General features: G+C 46.4%; 1 protein-coding gene across 1 annotated transcript; it reads left to right on the forward strand.

Annotated features, from left to right (window-relative positions):
- Window positions 1-759: 759 nt before the first annotated feature.
- On the forward strand, window positions 760-8,501 carry Fam205c (family with sequence similarity 205 member C). Its single transcript, XM_041667342.1, has 5 exons — window positions 760-903; window positions 1,359-1,404; window positions 2,094-2,154; window positions 3,236-3,690; window positions 8,266-8,501. Exons 1-5 carry the CDS (start codon window positions 760-762, stop codon window positions 8,499-8,501), a joined length of 942 nt encoding a protein of 313 aa, XP_041523276.1.
- Window positions 8,502-21,201: the final 12,700 nt, after the last annotated feature.

A 21,201-nucleotide genomic window follows, 5' to 3' on the forward strand; every position in this document is an offset into this window, starting at 1 on the left:
TTTGAAGCCTGTCCTGGAACTAGCTCTTTAAATTAGGCTGGTCTCAAACTCACAGAGATCGGCCTGCCTCTGCCTCCCGAGTGCTGGGATTAAAGGCATGCGCCACCACCACCCAGCGACTGCGACATCTTTTGTCACAGGCTCTGTGGCCTATACAGACAACCGACACCCTCATCTGAATGTTGAACCACCTCATAATTTTGCAGTGATGAGGCGAGCGGGCCTGCTTTTCATCCCGCTCGGCTCCTGCATGGCTAGTTTTACACCCGAAATAACAACACACAAATTGTATTCATTTAAACACTGCCTGGCCCGTTAGTTCTAGCCTCTTACTGGCTAACTCTCACATCTTGATTAACCCATTTCTAATAATTTGTGGTGGCTTACCGGGAAAGATTCAGCATGTCTGACCTGGCAGCAGGCTCCATGGCATCTGCCTGACTCTACTTCTTTCTCCCAGCATCCTCTTCTGTCTACTCCACCTATCTAAGCTGCTATCCTATCAAAAGCCAAGAGAGTTTATTTATTAACCAATGAAAGTAACACATAGACAGATGGCCCACCTACTCCAAAATTTTATCCAAGATAGACAAATGTTTTAATTCTCTGCTTGCTTGGTGGAGCAGGAGGGCTTTGTGAGGTAGTTTGATGGCCTGGGTATGTCTTCTGTGAGGCAGAGAGCCAAACTCTAGAATTCGGAGGCTTTGCATTCTAACACCATGGAATTCTGGGGGAGGGGATGATTAGGGAAGTCGAGTGATGTTGGACCCTAATTTTTTTCTGTGGGATGTGGGATACCCGCTATATAAGTATGGATCTATCTTCATTATTGCATTAATTATTTGGCATGTGAAAAGGAGCTACCAGGGATTAAGGTTGGGACCTGCCAAGAGCTGTTACAAGGTAGGGAAATACTAACCAGGCCTGAATATGTTGTTTATAAGGAGAAGTTTACCCCCTCACCGTCTGTTGGTTATCTTACCCCTTGATCTTTATTTTTTAATGAGGATTTCTTCACTGGAGCCCAGATCAGCTCTGGTTGGTGGACATTTAGGATCTTGGATAACGGAAGCCCTTTGGGTACTAGCGTTGCCTGTCATTTAGCTTGTCCCGTCTTTCTGCTTGACCCTTGAATCCTCCACAGAGCTTGTCTATGAAATGGGATGGAAGATGTAGAGTATGGAAGAGTCTCGAATTGGGGCAGAAATGGGAGAAACAGGGGTGATGAGATGGAAGTGGGGGAGCACAAGGCTGGAAGACAGAAAAAGATTAGGGATTATTCCTGGATTTTGTTTCACTTTAGACATGAAAAAAAGTTGGTGTTTCTACTTCATATTCTAATATTTTTGTCTTTCAAGTGTTATCGAAGAATCAAGCACGGGACTAGAGATAGAACACCAAAAGGTAAACCCCAGTTTCATTGACTCCCTACCTCTGTGGGTGAGGTTGGCACAGATTCTGGCCCCCTGCGCTGACTGACACCAGAAGTCAGGTGTTTCCAACCCTCGGAGACTGTGCTATAAGCCAGTGACAACCAAAAAAGACGTCTGTGGTGGGAAAGAGACCAGACATGCTCCATCTTCTGTCTGACCTTCCTGAGATAATGTACAAGGATGGGAAGCCAATATCCTTAATTCTGTCATTTGCAAGTTTTTAAAGCCCCGTGGAAGCCACGTTACTTCCATCTTTGTCCTCCACAAAATGGGCACTAACTGCGTGGTTGTGAAGATGAAATGGAATTGGGTATAGGACAGTACCACAGTCAGCGGTACACAGAGATCAAATGAAACTGGGTATAGGACAGTACCACAATTAGCGGTACACAGAGCATTTACTCTTTGGGTTGTGGGTCACCTGCCCTTCAAAAGCCTTCAGCTTCTTTTTGTTGTTGTTGTTTCTCAAGACTTGGTGTAGCCCTGGCTGTCCTGGAACTCACTCTGTAGATCAGGCTGACTTGGAACTCACAGATCTGCCTGCCTCTGCCTCCCGAGTGCTGGGGTTAAAGGCGTGCGCCACCACCCAGTGGCCTTCAGCCTATACATTGCCCCCTCAACCTTCCAATCTGCCTAACCCTCTCTGTCCTCCTCCTTCAGCTAAGAGAACGTCCAAGGAAGAAACGGAGAAACTGCAGAAGCTGCTCACTATCATGAAAAGGTGAACTCTTCTTTCTGTGGTCTTCCAAGTCCCAGCCTGGCTCTGATGGTTGCTTAGGCTGGCCTGGGCAAAAGATGGGAATGGGGGGCTGTTGCCTAGAGAGATACACAATGGAGTGTCTCAGTCCAAGCTGAGAAGCTTGCCAGGGCCGAGAGGGTTTGTATGTCTCTCAAGAAGGAGAAGTCACCTATTTTACTCTAGGTTCTGAGTAGTTCTGCATTTCAGGGTTGACTAGTGCTGGTGTTGCTCCTGTCGTGAGAATACTTTTTTTGTTGTTGTTGTTTGTTTTTGTTTTTGTTTTTCGAGACAGGGTTTCTCTGTAGCTTTGGTGCCTGTCCCAGATCTAGCTCTTGTAGACCAGGCTGGCCTCGAACTCCCAGAGATCCGCCTGCCTCTGCCTCCCGAGTGCTGGGATTAAAGGCGTGCGCCACCACCGCCCGGCTCGTGAGAATAGTTTTGTCAAGAGAATAGGTTTGGCATAAAGAAGCCATTACTGTCCCATCTCTGGCTGAATTCTGCTGACATACACATGCGTCTCCTCATAAGGCCGGTATCTGGATACCCTCAGTCAGCCATCTTACACTCCCCCTTGGACTTCTATAGAATGGGATTGATTCCTAAGAGACGCTGGGGATAGGGACACCCACAGTTCTTAGAGTGAGGGCCTTGTTTCTCGGTTGAATATACTCTTTACCAGGCACCAAGTTTCTCAGATTCCGCCCCCCCCCAAAAAAACTGATTTGGCCCTCACATGGTGGTGTCCTTGGTGCCGCCCATCAGCTAATCCCTCTTATCTACCTGGTTCTTTTCATCTAGTTAGTTCAGCTTCTCGGTAAGGTTGGCAGAAACCTGACCCAGGTTTCCAGTCCTCTCTGAGACAGGTTGTCTGAGAGCTTTCCCCAGACTCTCAGCTCAGCCACAGACCTCACCACCTGCAGTATTCCTAGGAAGAGGAGCAGAGAGGTAGACTCCTGGAGGTATAGGCCCAGGACTTACAGGGTGCAGGGGGGAAAGCGTCTTTCCCCACTCCTGAGGAGGCAGGCGCCATGCTGTCTTTAATAGTTGCCATTTTCCTTCCTAGCCAGGGCTGGCTTCCTCAGGAAGGAAGTGTCCGGCGGCTCCTGTGCTCAGACCCTTCCTGCGCCATCTGCAATGCGATGGCTCTGGAAATTCAGCAGTTGCTGGGGTATGAGAACAAAGAGACCTGTCTGACTACGCTGAGACAATCACAGACCTTTTCTAGCCTGGAGGCATTGGCTTCATCGAAAGTGTTGTTTGACAAGAGTTCCCAAGACTCCAGAGACATTTCACTGGCTTCCAGCCTCACACCATCACCGGTAACAGATCAAAAATCTTCAACTCAGTCAGCTGCCCCATCAACCGGTGATGCCAGCTTCCGATATTACCGCGGTGATCATGGGCAAAAGCAGGAAGCCCAGGGTGCAGGCTCTCTGTCTTCCTCAAGTGTGGAAGAACCCGGGGCTCCCGCAAACCAGCAGAAGAAGAAAATCACTAAGCTTGTCTTGAAGAATGAAGGTCAGCAGCCCTTGAGTATTAGATTCCTTCTTTTTCCGGGTACCCATTGCTTCCTGAACCTGAAACAATACCCTATGACCCCATATTCATGTCACCTGCTGTTCCTATGTCCCAAAGGCCCCAAGGTGCCTGTGAGAATAGGAAGACAAAAATGCATACATTCTCACATTGAGCTTTCCCTCCTTCTGTGGAGGAGTTCCTGGGGACACAGCGCTTCACTACTTCCCATATTATCAAAGCCCAGAAACCCGACAATGGACAACCATTGGGGGATGGGTTACCATCCCTCCACTCTAGCGGCCTCAGAAGGCCACTACAGAGTAGTTTTCACCTCTCTCCCATTGCCTCGGCTCTACTCTCTCCTTCTTTTAGCTGTGTTTAAGTGGTCTTTTAAAAACATTTTTTATTGTTTTTATTGAGCTATATATTTTTCTCTGCTCCCCTCCCTTCCTCCCCCTCCCCTTCTACCCTCTCCCATGATCCCCATGCTCCCCATTTACTCAGAAGATCTTGTCTTTTTCTACTTCCCATGTAGATTAGATCCACGTATGTCTCTCTTGCGGTCCTCTTTGTTATCTAGGTTCTCTGGGATTGTGAATTGTAGGCTGATTTTTCTTTGCTTTATGTCTAAAAGCCACTTATGGGTGAGTAAATGTGATATTTGTCTTTCTGGGTCTGGGTTACCTCACTCAATATAATGTTTTCTAGATCTATCCATTTACCTGCAAATTTCAAAATGTCATTTTTTTTCTGCTGTGTAGTACTCCATTGTGTAAATGTACCACATTTTCGTTATCTATTATTAGGTGGAGAGGCATCTAAGTTGTTTCCAGGTTCTGGATATGACAATCAATGTTGCTTTGAACATAGTTGAGCACATGTCCTTGTGGTACGATTGAACATCCTTTGGATATATACCCAAAAGTGGTATTGCTGGGTCTTGAGGAGGTTGTTTCCTAATTTTCTGAGAAATTGCCATACTGACATCAAAAGCGGATGTACCAGCTTGTACTCCCACCAGCAATGCAGGAATGTTCCCTTTACCCAACATCCTTTCCAGCACAAGTTGTCATCAGTGTTTTTGATCTTGGCTATTCTTACAGGTGTAAGATAGAATCTCAGAGTTGTTTTGATTTGAATTTTTCTGATGTTTAAGGATGTTGAACAGTTCCTTAAGTGTCTTTCAGCCATTTTAGATTCCTTTATTAAGAGTTCTCTGTTTAGGTCTGTACCCCATTTTTTTTATTGGATTATTTGTTCTTTTGATGACATATTTCTTGAATTCTTTGTATATTTTGGAGATCAACCCTCTGTCCGATGTGGGGTTGGTGAAGATCTTTTACCATTCTGTAGGCTGCCGTTTTGTCTTGTTGACCATGTCCTTTGCTTTACAGAAGCTTTTCAGTATCAGGAGGTCCTGTTTATTAATTATTTCTTTCAGTGTCTGTGCTGCTGGGGTTCTATTTAGGAAATGGCCTCCTGTGCCAATGTGTTCAAGTGTACTTCCCACTTTCTCTTCTATAAGGTTCAGTGTGGCTGGCTTTATGTTGAGGTCTTTGATTCATCTGGACTTGAGTTTTGTGCATGGTGATAGATATGGGTCTATTTTTATTCTTCTACATGTTGATATCCAGTTATGCCAACATCATTTGTCGAATATGCTTTCTTTTTTGAAATTTATATTTTTTGCTTCTTTGTCAAAAATTAGGTATCCGTAGGTGTGTGGACTGATATCTGGGTCTTGGATTAGGTTCCATTGGTCCTCCTGTCTGTGTTTAATGCCATTACCAGGCTGTTTTCAATACTGTAGCTCTGTAGTAGAATTGAAAGTCAGGGATTGTGATGCCTCCAGAAGTCCTTTTATTGTACAGGATTGTTTTGGCTATCCTAGGTTTTTTGCTTTTCCATATGAAGTTGAGTACCATTCTTTTGAGGTCTATGAAGAATTTTACTGGGATTTTGATAGGCATTGCATTGAATCTGTAGATTGCTTTTGGTAAAATTGCCATTTTCACTATGTTAATTCTACCTACCCGAGAGCATGGGATATCTTTCCACTTTCTGGTGTCTTCTTCAATTTCTTCCTTCAAAGATCTAAAGTTCTTGTCATATTTAAGTGGCCTTGAAGGAGTGTGTATTTGGGGTGGTGCGGTCACATTGAAACTCACTGTGCCATCACTAGGTCTCTTTCTGCAGTTCATCTTCTGCACAGTGGATTTTGAGTTTGCATTTAGGGATCTTTCCACAACAGGAGAGTTAGGGCCATTCTTATTCAATTACTCCTTTATGTCTGTATTGCCTAAGATTTCCTACACTTCAGATATTACCAGCTTCTTCCCCACTTTTCCAAACTTGGGCATTTCCACTGACAAACCCAGATTAATGTCCCAATTCTGGGCCAAGGGTGATGTCTTGATGTGGCACCTGTGAACTTGGCAGCGGTAGCCCCAGTGGGACTTGCCTCTCATCCAGAGAGCTCTGTAGATACAGAGGACCATGTAACGTATAAACCCTGAGATGTGTTAGAGCCTGTCTCATCAGATCCAGGCATCTGCCTGATAAAAGGCCATTTCCGACTTCAAGAGGGTAGGGAGCAGCCTTGTCCTGGAGTGTGCCTGCTGGAGTTCTACTTCCAGCAGCGGTTGAAACAGCGGGTTGATTTTATTATCGCTGGAACCGGTCCCTAAAGATTCAGCAGTCTATCCAGCTGCTTCTAGCCCCTGAGGAGCGGCAGCTCCTGCCCTAAGCAGCACAGCCCCAATTTTTGGTATGTTTTCCTCTGCCAGAACCCTTGAGAATGATGGCGTGTACTGATCTACTGCAGCAACAGGGCCAGTCCACAGTTGATTGGTTAGACCAAAACATGTGGCAGACCCCACAGAGGGCACAAAAGAGCACCATCCCCGCGTGCCTAACTTCGGAGACTGAAAGTCACTGTCTACAGTAGCCTCAGGGGGCTGGAGAAATGGCTCAATGGTTAAGACCATTGCCTGCTCTTCCAAAGGTCCTGAGTTCAATTCCCAGCAACCACATGGTGGCTCACAACCATCTGTAATGAGGTCTGGTGCCCTCTTCTGGCCTGCAGACATACACGCAAAACAATATTGTATACAAAATAAATAAATAAATAAATAAATAAATAAATACAGTACCCTCAGGAGCTCTGACAGCAACTTGGTTCTGTTCTTCCCTGGAAAACAAGTCTGAGCCACATTGATAGTAATCAGATCAGACTGTTTAGCACCGACAGGCCTTGACCAGCAGCGACAGTCTCTCCAGATGTCGTTACTGCTGCCCCTAAGCTGCCCAAGCCTTGTCTCACACAGCCATTTAGGAACTGGAAACAAATTTGCTTTCCTGCCAGGGCTGCCTGCTATTTTTTGGTTCTCTCTGAGCTATTATTATCCTGGCAGTTTTAGCTAATACACAATCACAGAGATGAGTCCTGAGCCCATTAGAATCTCTGATTCAGTCTTAACCTTAATAGTGGCATACTAAATCCTGGCCACATGTTCAAAGCACCAGTATGCCATATGCAGAGATGTATTCCAGGCTGAAGTACAACTGAGGCCGTGTTCCTGCCGTTCCTTAATCACTCAAAGTACTTATCATTCTTAAACTTAATTTCTACCTCAAAAATTCCTAGCGATATGTTTGGAAAAGTCCCATTCAGATAGGAGGACAGGGGACACTTTTTGGCCAAAGAATATCTCCACACTGGAGACCTTTGGGGATCTCAGCCAGTAAGTAAACAAAAGCACGACTCCAAGAGTCCTATCTCCCAGGATCCCCACATCCCTTAGATCTAGAGCGGGTCTGCTTGAAAGAATTTCCAGCTGAACTCTGAGCAGAGAGTCCTAAGGTTCTGCCCATTGTGCCTCTGACATCTCACAGTCATGTGGGATACCATAGACACTCAGGTTCTTTGTGTGTAGCTGGGGACCAATATCAATAGTCCAACCAGAAGATTCCCTGAACCCCTTAGACCAGAGTGAAGCCTAGTTCTTACCTAAGCATGGAAAACAGCGGACCTAGTGGAATCCAAGTAGACACTTTGCTGAGGTTCATGGGCCAACAAAAGATTTCTAAGCAGAACCCCAGGGATGCTTACCTTCCCACTGGCTCTTTAGGATCTTTTTCAGGTAGAATTTTAGTTTAAGCAAATTGCTTTCAGTGAAGAGAGGGACTGGTGGGACCTCCGTCAGTAGAGCCACCATCTCTAGCCTCTCGGCTTTTGTCCGTTTCTTTGCTGGTACCCAGAGCATCCTTCAGGATTCCTTGGGACATATAAAAACGTTCTGCACATCTGTTAGGCTAAACCAACGTTTATTTCACCCAGTGGTTCCTGGGGATGCCCAGCCTGGGGTGCCCAGTTCTTACACGGCCAGACCTTACAATGAGAACTTATTGGGCCATCATCCACTGACCCGGTATTTGTGGGACTTCATTTTTTAAATAGAAAAATTTCAAGGTGGAATTCTTCCAGGCCATGTTGTAGGGGTGAAACTTGGTAGGGATGAGAGTTGGGGGGGTCTGATGGGGAAGACTATACTCACTGGAGTTCCACCTTTCCAGAGCCCCCAGAAGCTGAAGGGGAAAATAAGATGACGTTCTTTTCCCACTGGGTTAACCCTGAAGTTAACTGTGAACAGCTGGAGGAACCCATTGTCCTGTGTAAGTCTGAAACAGAGGCCAAACCCAAGACTGCAGAGCCCCAAAAGAACCCGACTCCTGTCAGAGACCACACGGGAGCCAGCATGAAGTCAACTACAGAAGACCGGAAGGCCAAGCCTCTCTGTGCCAAGAATTAGCATTTGACTTGTGTTGATTCCTACAGTGCCTACCCAGTCCCAGCAACACCCACTTTGGCCCAACCAACCCTGGGCCTCATGGCTACTCCCACGACTGCCTCGAAAATTGTCCACAGCTGATTTGTATCACCTAGCTAGGAAATCAGTAGCAGCTACTCACCTCAGCAGAAGGCACTGGTTAGCACAGAGAGGACCAACCATTTCAAGCCGAAAGAGTTTGTAGGTTCCCAAAGCTCTGCACCTTCCTTAACAAAGGCTGTCAACTGTCCACTGCCATCTAAGTGAGGCATGGTATTCTCCAAATATACTCTGCCTATAAAAAAAAAAAACCTGGAATTTTTCTTTGTTTTCATTGCTGTGTGTGTGATAAAGCAGATAACATTCTCCCTGTGGTATAGGTGCTTAAGTCTGCCTTTTGTGTTGACTCCTAGGGGTAGAGGGACTTGTGTTGAGAAGGGAGGGGCCCTTGTATAAGATACACTAAAAGTATAGCCAGGCTTGAATTCCCATAAGAAACGTGCAACCTGCCTTTCCCTGAAAAAGTGTTCGGTCTGTCTCTGTGTTGATGGCTGCCTTTTACAATTTACTTGTTCTGTCGGCTCCACCCAAATGAACACTTCATGTAATTTAAAAACTCAATAAAGTCATTTGGAAGTTAGAAGGAAAGAAAAGAAGTATATTGGGAGGAAAGAAGAGAAAAGAAAAATCCTGACGATAACGGTGAGTGAGTCCAAGGCTTTAGGAAGCAGCAGCCATTGAGGCAGGAGGGAAACCAGGAGAGAAGAGACCTGGAAGCTGGGGGGGGGGGGGGCACTGGAGAACAGCCAATCTAGCGGGTGACATGAGGACTTGGCGCTGCCTGTCACCTTGAGAAATATAGAGATCCTTCATGGTTTCGAGACCTTGAGTCTCAAGGAACAGGTAAGACGTGGCCGCGGACTGACAGGAAAGCAATTGGCGACAACATATAGAATTAACTCTTTTGAGGGCTTTTGTTTCATCAAAGTACAATGGAAGGGGTGTGGGGCCCACAAAGCCTGCTTTATTTTGTCTTGTAGGGTTACTGAGCGCAGAGCAAGGGGCAGTGAGGGAGGGGCCGACTGCCCTACAAGGTTGGTCTTTGTGTGTCTTTGAAGACAGAAAATAGTTCTGCCGGGCAGTGGTGCACCCCTTTATTCCTGGCACTTGGGAGGCAGAGGTAGGCAAATCTTTGAGTGTGAGGTCAATCTGGCCTACAGAGCGAGCTCCAGGACAACTGAGGTGATACAGAGAAACCCTGTCCTAAAAAGCCAGAAAACAGCCGGGCGGTGGTGGCGCACGCCTTTAATCCCAGCACTCGGAGGCAGAGGCAGGCAGATCTCTGGGAATTCGAGGCCAGCCTGGTCTACAAGAGCTAGTTCCAGGACAGGCACCAAAGCTACAGAGAAACCCTGTCTCGAAAAACCAAAAAAAAAAAAAAAAAAAAAAGCCAGAAAACAAAACCAAACAAGACCAAACAGTTCATTGGCAGGCGATGGCAATGATAGTCCAGAGAGACGAACTGATGATTTGAGATGTATGCTCACTTGAATATGGAGAAACTTTCTTTTGCTAAACTTCATCCCTAACACCACCAGCAAAATGCGGTTTTAGCTACTTTTCATTGTGGGTGCTTATTCTCGCTCCTTCTAGAAGTTCTTCACTTGCTTCTCAAATCCTCAGTTTGTCTCTCTTGACTGTCATTGTCATCATCTGCCAGTGAACTGTTTGTTGAGCCTGGGCTTTCAAGGGGAGGAGCAAGCTGGGGATCAGGGTTGGAGAGCCCCCCCCCCCCCCCCCCCCCCCCCCCCGCCCCGCAAGGAGTTGGTTTGTGGAGGTTACCATGGAAGTGTCTGTCTGTCAGGCAGTGAGACTCCAGCTGGGGAGGAATGGGGAGGAAAGATGCGTGGAGTTGCTGCTCACAGGTGTGAAGCAGGAGCTCTTGAAACTGGGAGCAGCGAGAAAGGTCTCCGAGAAAGCTCTGAATCCTCGGAGCTGAATCCAGAAAGAGCAGGGACTGGAGACAGAAACAAGGTGGGTGGGGGTGGGGATCCTACACTCAGCATGGATGAGCAAGGATTTGGAAGTGGACCAGGAAATGAAAACTGGGAAGCAGAAAGGAAAAGAGGCAGCATGTTGCTGCATCCTGCTAGCCTATCTCAGAGGAGAGCTGAAGCAAGCACAGGAAGCCCTGGGCTTCCTTGTGATGGGGTGTGAGGCAGGGGTGGGATACCTTTGGTTCATAAGGACATTCAGGATCTGTCACCATCCCATCAAGTCAAGAGGAAGCGGTAATGGAGCTTCTTCCTCTCACAGGACCGCGGTGTTTAGTACGATGTGTTCACTGCTAGCAGAATGCGGAAAAGCCGGATGGGAAAAAGTATGGGTGTGTGTGTCATTCATTCCTCCTCTCAGTGGTGATTCTGTGCCTAAAGGAAGGAAGATCAGCCCTTAGCTGATCCTCTAAGCGGAGAAACACAAAGCTCAGGCTTGCTGAGCCAACACTCTACAGGTGTTTTCCTGAGGCATCCACAAAGATCAAGGGGCCTTCCAACAGGCATCCTCTCTGCCTGCTGGGAGCTAGGCAGAAATTCACAGAGTAAGGATGGGAGAAGGGGGTGGGGGTTCTAGAGGGAGCCTGTCTGAAGGGAGCTGACTGGCTCAGGTAGGCACCTGAGTTAAAATGTGTATTTCCTAGGTTACGATGGAGTGGGTTCTTCCCATGCCCTCTTCCATGTTGTTAACTGGCTCCTGATTCATGACAAAATCAGGCAATTGATCCCCTACAGTGCTTTTATTTTCTTTTATTTTTTATAGAATATATTTTGATCATACTCTTTCCCCTCCTCCAACTTCTTCCAGATCCTTCCACCCACATATTGCTACCCATAAATTATGATACTCATAAATCAGGGCACCCACCGCTCAAGCCCCTGCAGTAGATGGTACTTAACAAAGAGATCCCCAACTGCTTGCTGTGGAGAGAGTAAGAGACTCTGGAGCGCTCATCCTTCAGTGGGATGTTTTTATTAAAAACCCTTCACTCAAGACTCAGGCATCTATGTGGGAGAGGAAGTAGAAAGATTGTAAGAGGCAGGAGTTGTGGATGGCTTTGAGGAAACAGTGTCTTCCCCAGAAATACTTAACCTTTTCACTGCCACCCCCCACCACTCCATCCTGGAAAGAGGAGGTCATAAGACACGCAGAGCACAGGGCAGAATGCGTGATGTTTCATTTCCTGACTTTGCTTAGTCTTATCATGACAGTCTCTTGTCAGTAAGCCGCTGGGACATCCTGAGCAGGGACAGAAGTGCCCTGCCCTAGTCAGCATCTCAGCTTGTGGGACATCTCTGACTCTAGGGCACTAGTTCACGTATGCCCTTAAAATCTCCATATGCTTTGTGTAGAACAGCTGGCTCCCACGGTCTCCCAGCCTCTGAATTTACCTTTCTATGGCCTCACCCTTTAACGTACCTCTTCGTTGTCATCTTAGCTTGCCTGTTCAAGTTGAGTCCCAGGAAAGGTGTTCATGGACGATGATAGTTCACAAAAATATTCATATTATGATGCTGTAACCTTTTTTTTTTTAAAGCAGTTTAAGATTTTTAGGCAAACTGATGGGAAAATAGGAAGTTCCCATGAACCCTTTCCTGCCCCTGGAAATTTCCTTTATTATTACATCTTGTGTTAGTGTGGTATCTTTCTTTCTTACAGTTGAGGAGTCAATATTGATGAATTACTAATGTTCATCTTGTACACTACAATGCATTTTTTTTTTAAGCTCACTGACTATTGGTTTAAACACCTTTACAAAGACAGTGATTGTTTCAGCAAACTAGAGAGCGAATGGCACCAAATAGACCAAAGGTGAAGGGAGAAGAGAGCAGGGATCCACTTGGGAAATCTGGAGACAGTTACCTTGGAACTGGCAGAGGAGAAGGGAGCTGCTTGCCTGCGTGAAGATTTAAGCAGTTAAAATGGCGAAGGGAGAACTCCAGAGATCTCGGAATGGTTGGCGAGGGGGACGCCAGCAAGCTTTCCTTTGCAGAGGACTGGGAGGAGCCCTGGTTGGCTCTGGAGACTCAGGGCCACATGTGAGCCGGGGAGGGATCCCCACTATCAAACAATAGTCACCGCTGAAGACACACACAGCAATGTCTTCATACGTTCTCTGGAGAAGTCGTCACGTGTTTTTAACATCAGACTAAGGACCACACAGGCCTTGTTGAAGCCCCTTTTATCTAACTTTTGCCCAGGACTTCATCATGTTGGCAAGGCTCCTTCGTGACTTTTCTGCTGCAGGCTTGGCTATGAAGAAGTCTTGGTGTCACTTTGACGTTTTTCATTCTTGACTTGTTTTAAGAAAAAGACTTGGGCTGGACGGTGGTGGTGCAGGCCTTTAATCCCAGCACTTGGGAGACAGAGACAGGAAGATCTCTGTGAGTTCAAGGCCAACCTGGTCTACAGAGTGAGTTCTAGGACAGACTCCAAAGCTACAGAGAAACCCTGTCTTGAAAAACCCAAAAAAAAAAAAAAATCTTGGTACATAGGCTGGTCTCTAACTCATGGTGGCCCTGCTAATCCTCTCCCTGCTGGGGCCACAAGTGTACCCCACTGTGCCTGACTTTGATGCTGTCATCCTGATCAGGCTGAGTGGCAGCTGTGGCTTTTGTATTAATATTGCCTACCTTGGGTCACTCCCACTGAACAGAGGTTTTGATTTGTGTTATACATGCTATGGTTTCCTTCCCTCTTTCAGTTTTCTCTTTCTCTCTCTCTCTCTCTCTCTCTCTCTTTCCTTTTTTCTTTCTCTTTTTAATCTCTAAGTTTTTAATTATAATTTTTCTTCATTCTTGAGAATGTCACACAATGAAATATGAACTATCATATTTACCCTTGTATTAGAGTTTCTATTGCTGTGCAGAGACACCATGACCACAGCAAATCTTATAAAGGAAAACATTTAACTAACTGGATGACTTACAGTTTCAGAGGTTGAGTCCATTACCATCGTGGTGGGACATGGTGGTGTGCAGGCAGACATGGTGCTGGAGAAGGAGCTGAGAGTTCTACATCTTGATCCACCAGCAGCAGAAGTAGACTGTGTCCACACTGGGTGTAGCTTGAGCATAGGAGATCTCAAACCCCACCCCCACAGTGTCACATTTCCTCCAATAAGCCGCACCTCCTGATAGTGCCACTCCCTATGAGCTTATGGGGGTCAATTGCAGTGAAACTACCACAAACTTCAGTTTACCTCTCCAACTCTCCCTTATCCCCCTAATATGCCCTCTCTCAACTTCATATTTTTTTGGGTAGCCCACTAAGTCCAGTTAGTGCTGACTATATGTGCATGGGTGTGGGGACACCCAGTAGAGCATGGGAACCTAACAATGGCCACAGCTTCAAAAAATAATGATCCTCTCTTCCCCAGCAGCTAGTAACCACCAAAAGCTCCTCAGAGTAAGGGGTGGGGCCTGGAGGTCATCACCCCATCTCCGCCAGGATTTTGGCTGGCTTGATCTTGAGTGGGTGTCACAGCTGCAGTGAATTCATGGTTGTGAGCCATGGCTTGTCTGGAAGACAGCATTTCACACATCCCTCCTCTGGCTTACATTCATTGTCTCTTCTTCCACAGTGTTTATGAGCCTTGGTGTTAGGGGAGCGAATACAGGTATCCCGTTTAGGGATGAGCACTCTGGTCCTCAGCCCTTTGACCATCTCTGCTTTGGCTAATCACTGCAAAAAAGCAGCTTCTTCAACCAAAGTCGAGAGCAGCCAGGGTCTGTGGATACAAACCTCAGTATGCAGAATGCCATTTGACAACATGACTGTATTAGTTATATTATTGGTTTTTATTATATTTGACATGATATCAGTTTCTCTCATGTTGCTGCGGTAGAATACCCCAACAAACAGCAGCGTAGGGAAGAAATGGTTTATTCTGGTTTCTATTCCCAGAGGGGATACGGTCCAACACAACAGGAAAGGCGTGGCAGCAGGCGCCTAAGGCTGGCCTGGTAGTCGGGAGTCTGGCTGGTCACAGTTCATCCACACATGTGAAACTTGGAGAGACAACAGGAAGTAGGGCCAGGTTATAAAACAGCAAAGACCACCCCAGTGACCCACAACCTCCAGCAAGGCTCTAACCCCTAAATGTCCCACAGTGTTCTCGAACAGTCCACCAGCTGGAGACCAAGCATTTAAACACACAAACCTGTGAAGGCATTTGAAGTCACAACACCGACCACTGTGCAAAATGATAGCAGGCTCTACCCTGGTGCCTATGGCCTCCCTAGCTGTAGGCCTTTAAAAAAACTTCACTTATTTTTAATGTGTATACATATTTGGCTGCATGTGTGCTGTGTACCATGTATGTGTCTGGTACGCAGAGGCCAGAAGAGGGTGTTGGATCCCCTGATCCTGAAGTTACAGATGGATGTGAGCCACCACATGGGCTCTGGGAATTGAACCTAGCTCCTTTGGAAGAGCAGCCAATGCTCTTTATTGCTGAACCATTGCTCCACTCCCGGCCCTAGCCATGGACTTTCAACCAGGGTTATAGTTCTAGGAATGAAGTTTCCTCTGTGGAAAAGCAGACTTCAAATCCAATCTGACCGTGGTCAACCTGCAATAGTCATGTCACGATTGGACCAGTGGGCACACCTTGACTCTCAAACTGTCAATCATGTCATGGATTTTGACTAACGCATAATAACGTACCTATAATGTCAGTGTCATGCAGAATAATTTCATTGCTTGTATGTTCCTTTTATGCATCCCTCTATCCTTTCCCACAAACCTCTGGCAATCACTGATATTAAATTGAGGTCAGACATATAAACTAGGGCTAGAGAGATGCTCAAAGTTTAAGGGTACTAGTTGCTCTTTTATATTAGGGACCATGAGGATACATCAGGTGATAACTAGTATTTAACAGTCCGACCTACCAGATAAGTGAGTCCCTGATAGGGAGCCCCGCCTGGAAAGGCTATACTGGCTGTGGAGACCAGTTGCTCCTGTCTGTCATTTCTCTCATGAGTCACTTCATATCTTCCCTAAGAACTTCATTTCTTCCCTAAGAATAGCTCTGGGTGTTTCCTCACTGCTGTGTGTTTATCTCACGAAAATATTCCATTGCTGGGCACATATATCTGTGGGTGGTCAGGGATAGGACTTTTCATTTGTCTGTATAGTTTTGATATGTAGAACATATACTGGGACATGCTTCATACCTGGATCGATTTGCCCCCTGGAGACCGTGGTTGCTTAGAAGCCTCTTTGCTTCTTTTTACTCAGACTAATATAAAAAAATAATAACTAAGCCAGCACATTAAGTAGGATCAAAACCCCGTGCCATTGTCCTTGGCGTCTCATCAGCCCTCATTGTTCGCCATGTTCAGAGAGTCCGGTTTTATCCCATGCTTTTTCGGTCACAGTCCAGCTGGCCTTGGTGAGCTCCCAGTAGATCAGCCTAGCCAGTTTGGATGTTCACCTTCCTAGATATGGACGGAGGGGGGAGGACCTAGGACTTACCACAGGGCAGGGAACCTGGACTGCTCTGTGGACTGGAGAGGGAGGGGGAGAGGAGTGGGGGGAGGGGTAGAAGGGTGGGAGGAGGGGGAGAAGGGTGGGAGGAGGGGGAGGGAAATGGGAGGCTGGGAGGAGGTGGAAACTTGTTTTTTGTTTATGTTTTTTTTTCTTCTTTTCTTAATAAAAAAAATTATTTAAAAAAAAAAAAATAACTTCTCAGTCTAACACAAACTGCACACGGTTAGCTCACTTTTACCTCAGAGCAAGTTCAAACTAGACTAAAGGCTTTGTGTAACTAGATCGTAAGTTTAAAACCTTACAGCTATGCACAGGGTCAGAGTCGCAGATGTCCAATGAAGGTTACTAACAAAGGCAAGTCCACTCTTCACTTGCCGGTCTTCTAGCAATGGCTCTGTGTCTCAAAGTTGCCATTGGGCACCATGGCCCTGCCCCCTCGACCGTGGTCATGCTCTTATGGCCTTGGGACCTTGTGTTGCCTTGGCAAAGGCTTAGTTTCTTAAGGCTTGTTCTAGGAATGTGCTTTTTTTTTTTTTTTTTTTTTTTTTTGGTTTTTTTGAGACAGGGTTTCTCTGTGGTTTTGAAGCCTGTCCTGGAACTAGCTCTTGTAGACCAGGCTGGTCTCGAACTCACAGAGATCCGCCTGCCTCTGCCTCCCAAGTGCTGGGATTAAAGGCGTGCGCCACCACCGCCCGGCCTAGGAATGTGCTTTTGATCAATGAGAGAAATTTCTTTATCGCTTCAAGGCTCCTGAAGGAGAAGAGTTTTTAGAATAGAAGAAGAAGAAGAAGCTAGGAGACATTAGAAGTAGTGCAGGAAAATTAGGATAGAAGTTAGAACAATAAAGAAACTGATGTGGAATTTATTTCACCCTCAGATTTTTCTAAGTCCCATGCTTGTTGTAAGGCTTCTCTCTGAGCCCTGAGAGATCTGAGGGGATGGTGCCCAAAAGACCGCATTACTTTTAAAGGACCCAGCTTCTATTCCCGGAACTGGCATGGCTTCCAGAGGACTCAGGTTCAATTCCCAGCACTTGCCTGGCAGCTGACAACTATCTGTAACTCCAGTCCCAGGGGATCTGACTCCACTACTCTTCTGGCTTTCTCAGGCACTGCAAATACACAGTATACAGACATACATGGAAGCAAAATACCTCCACACATAAAAAAGCCATATAAAATATAAATCATACTATTTTGTATTTTTTGGGGGGGGGGTTGAGACAGGGTTTCTCTGTAGCTTTGGAGCCTATCACTGGCTCTTGTAGACCAGGCTGGCCTCAAACTCACAGAGATCTGCCTGCCTCTGCCTCCCGAGTGCTGGGATTAAAGGCATGTGCCACTACCGCCCGGCTTGTCATTTTTTTCAAATTTAACCTTTTATTAATTCTTTGAGGATTTCACATCATGCACCTCGATCCCACTCATCTCCCTATCCCTTCCTATCCACCCTCTACCTTTGCAACTCCCCACAGGGTAAAACAAAGTAAGATTTTAAAGAACAGAGAAAAAAGTCTCTGTGGACGCCGAGTGGGACACAGTGGGTCACACAGTGGGTCGCACAGTGGGTCCACAGCCCTTTAGTCCATATGTTGCTACTTGGAAGTGTTCATTGCATTGAGTCATTGGCCTGGTTTGAGGTCTCTGGCTTTTGCTAAATCATCAAATACTGAGCCCTCACTAGGGCTTCTCTTGGATACCCTGTTGCTACCCTGTGTCATGGAGGTCCTGTAACTTTGGGTCTGCTGGACCAGTGTTGCTGGGTTGGTCAACCTGCCAATTCTCCTTCATCTTCAACACTAGGGTGAGCTCTCCAGTATGGCCCCGGCTAGTTCATCCTCTGTAGTAAGCAGCAAGGCACAGGGCCAATTCTCTTGCTTTTACGTCGTTGGGTTGACTTGCCCACACCTACACCACCAAGGCCAGTTCTATTGTGTTGCCTAATCAAGGTGTAGGGGCCATCTGCCGAGTGCCGCAGCTGGTGAGAGGCAGGGCCAGTTCTCTCATTCTGGTGATCTCAGGGACAGCAATCCCACCTACCACAGGCCTTGTGGGGGCACGGGGGGCTTCTCTCCCTTGCCCACAACACATATGGTAGATGAGGGGTGGGGCTCTGTCTCTGAGACTCACATTTTTCAGGCCAGCTCACTCATGCCTGCATCAATGGATTCAGCTCTACTGTATTGCCCAGGCAAGGTGCAGGGCCCACACTCCCTAGTTCTGCATCTGATGAGGGGCATGGTCAGTTCTCTCTTGTCTGCTACAAGTGGCAAGGGGTGAGGTGGGGAGGGCTTCTTTCCCTCTCCCTCACCACCATGTGGCAGACAAGGGGTGCACGGTGAGCTCCCCCACTCTTAAAATTTCGGGGCAGGCTCACCTGTGCTCTTACCAGTAGGGTCAACACAACTATGGTGCCCACGTTAGGAGCAAGGCCTGCTCTTCTGAGAGTGGAGGCAGCAAGGGTTGAGGGGCAAGCAGGCATCTTTCCCCCACCCACGCTGCATGGCAGACAGGAAGTGCGGTTAATTGTCCACACTTACGCCCTCCAGGTTGGCTCACCTGCACCATCACTAGCAGGGTCAGCTCTACTGAGCTGCCCAGGTGAGTAGATTTCCTGAGTGCTGCAGCCAGTGAGATGCCGGGCCAGCTCTCCAGTCCTCCTGACCTCAGGGCCAGCTCTCCAGTCCTCCTGACCTCAGTGCCAGCTCTCCAGTCCTCCTGACCTCAGGGCCAGCTCTCCAGTCCTCCTGACCTCAGGGCCAGCTCTCTGCCACAGGTGGTGAGGGGTGGGAAGGGGACCAGCATGTGGATCTTATTGGTGCTGTGAAGGTTCCAGTCTTCTCTTATAGGTCACAGTGTGAAGCTTCAAACAAAAGTCAGATATCCAGATATCTGAACTGGTGAGGTAATTCTGCTGAGAGAGCATAATGGTACCCCGCAGACCAGCACCAGAGGTGCCAGGCAGGCTCATGGGTGAATTCTTCCCACCCCGAGTCTAGGGACCCTGGGGTGGAACTGTGTTGATCCTCCAGAGCCTGCCAGATCTAACCATTTTGTCATTTTTAAAATTAAAATTAAAATATAATCCCATCACTTCTCCCTGTCATTTTCGTACCTCTGTCCCCTCCCATGTCCCTTCCTTCTAATCCCTTCCATTTTCTCTAACTGGTTATCCATTTCAGTCATTTAAAAAACGATTTATTTTAATTAGTGTCTGAGTGTGTGTCTATGCGTGCATGTGGACATGAGTGTGAGTGCCGTGATGGCTAGAAGAGGACATCAGAGCCATGGGAGCTAGAGACACAGGTGGTTCTGAGCCACCCCATGTGGGTGCCGGGAACAGATCTCTGGTCCTTTTCAAGAGCAGCAAGAGCCCTTAACACCATCTCCCCGGCTCCTATTTCAGGAGCCACCACACCCAGCTTATTTTAGTAATCTTTAAGTGTGGAATTCAGTGACATTAAGAACATTTATCATTCTGTATAAGGATTACTTTTATCTGAACTTTTTCACTCTCCCAAAGAGACACTCTTTTAGCTGCTAAACAATGATTCCCTGTTCTTCCTCATCGACCCAGGCTCTGGTAACCTCCTGTTGCTGTCTGTTTCTACAGATTTGTTGGAGAGATCTCACTCTGAGTGGAGGTAGACAGTGTTTGTCCTACTGCTTCTAGCTGATTTTGCTTAATGTGTGTCAGCATTTTATTCCTATTATAGATTAAATAATATTCCATTATATGTATGCATTACATTTATTTGAACCATTGGGTTGTTTCCACTTTTTGACTACTGTGAATATTGTCACGTTAACACTGGTATGCCAGTATCTCTTCAAATCCTTATGTTTCCTTTGGACATGTACCTTGGAGCAAAACTGCTGAGCCATTGTGATAATTCTCTTTTCTTAAAAAGATTTTTTTTTTTGCAAAGAGAATCTCTTTCTTAAGATTTATTTTTATTTTGTGGGTCTGGGTGTTTTGCCTGCATGTGTGTGTATGTATATGTGCGTGTATGTGAATATGTATGTGTGCTTGTGCATGACGGATGCCCTCAGAGGCCAGAAGGGGGCGTCAGATCCTTTGGAACTAGAGTTACAGATCTGCTTTGAGAGTGCCGTGAACTGGAACTGGGTCCTCTGGAAGAGCAGCCCGTGCTCTTCACTGCTGGGCCATCTCTTGAGTGACTAGCTTTACGTTTTAAAGAGTTGCTAAGCTGTTTTCCACAGCAGCTGTACCGTTTTGTAGTCACATCAGCAATGCCCCAGAGTTGTGTTTCATCCTTATCTCTGCTAATACTTGTTCTATAACGGTCGTTCTGCAGTGTGAAGTAGCATCTCACCATGGTTTAGATTTGCATTTCTCTGCCAGCTGATAATATTGCACATCTTTTCGTGTACACAAGTGTATCTTCTAAGAGATATTTATGCAATACCGTTGCCTATATTTGAACTGGGCTTTTGTGCTGCTGTTTTCGTTACTGAACATTTGACTGCTGAGCGTTGCTGAGAACTTTGGAGTAGCTATCTCCATAGTTCTGCCTTTTCCAGGGTGCTGTGTGTTGAAGTCATATAGTATGTTCCCTTTGTAGAATGGCCCTTCACTTAGTAATATGTGTTTAAGATTCCTCCATGTCTCTTTGAAGCTTGCTATCCATCCACACTGGGTGTCAGACATGCAAATAAATACAGCACTGCTGAACTACCACCCAGCCCTCGTTTCTTTTTACCCCTTCTTTTACTTTTCTCCTTCTTTGTTTCTTGACACAGTGTCTCACCATGTAGCTCAGGCTGGCATTGAATTCATTATCCTTCTGCCTCACACTTTCAAGTACTGGGATTACAAGCCTGTACCACTTTGCCCAGCTTAACGGTATCCTTAGGAAAAAAAAAAGATTTTTTTAAGGTTATAATATTTTAAATTACTACTTTGAAAAGTTTATATATTTATACAATATATTTTGATCATATTAATAAGCCACAGGAGAAAATTTTATGCCTGATACTGTCACCCTAGTCAAAAGCCCATCTCTAGGGAGGTCATAGGCCCTAGGGTAGAACCAGCTATTGCTGCTTTGTAAATGCTCATGCTGTCAAATTGTCTTCTAAACATTTATGCTCATGCCCGTAGATGTGGG

This window comes from Microtus oregoni, unplaced genomic scaffold (assembly GCF_018167655.1).
Source record: "Microtus oregoni isolate MIOR12 unplaced genomic scaffold, Mior012 000017F_ref0000208, whole genome shotgun sequence".
Lineage (NCBI taxonomy): Eukaryota > Metazoa > Chordata > Mammalia > Rodentia > Cricetidae > Microtus > Microtus oregoni.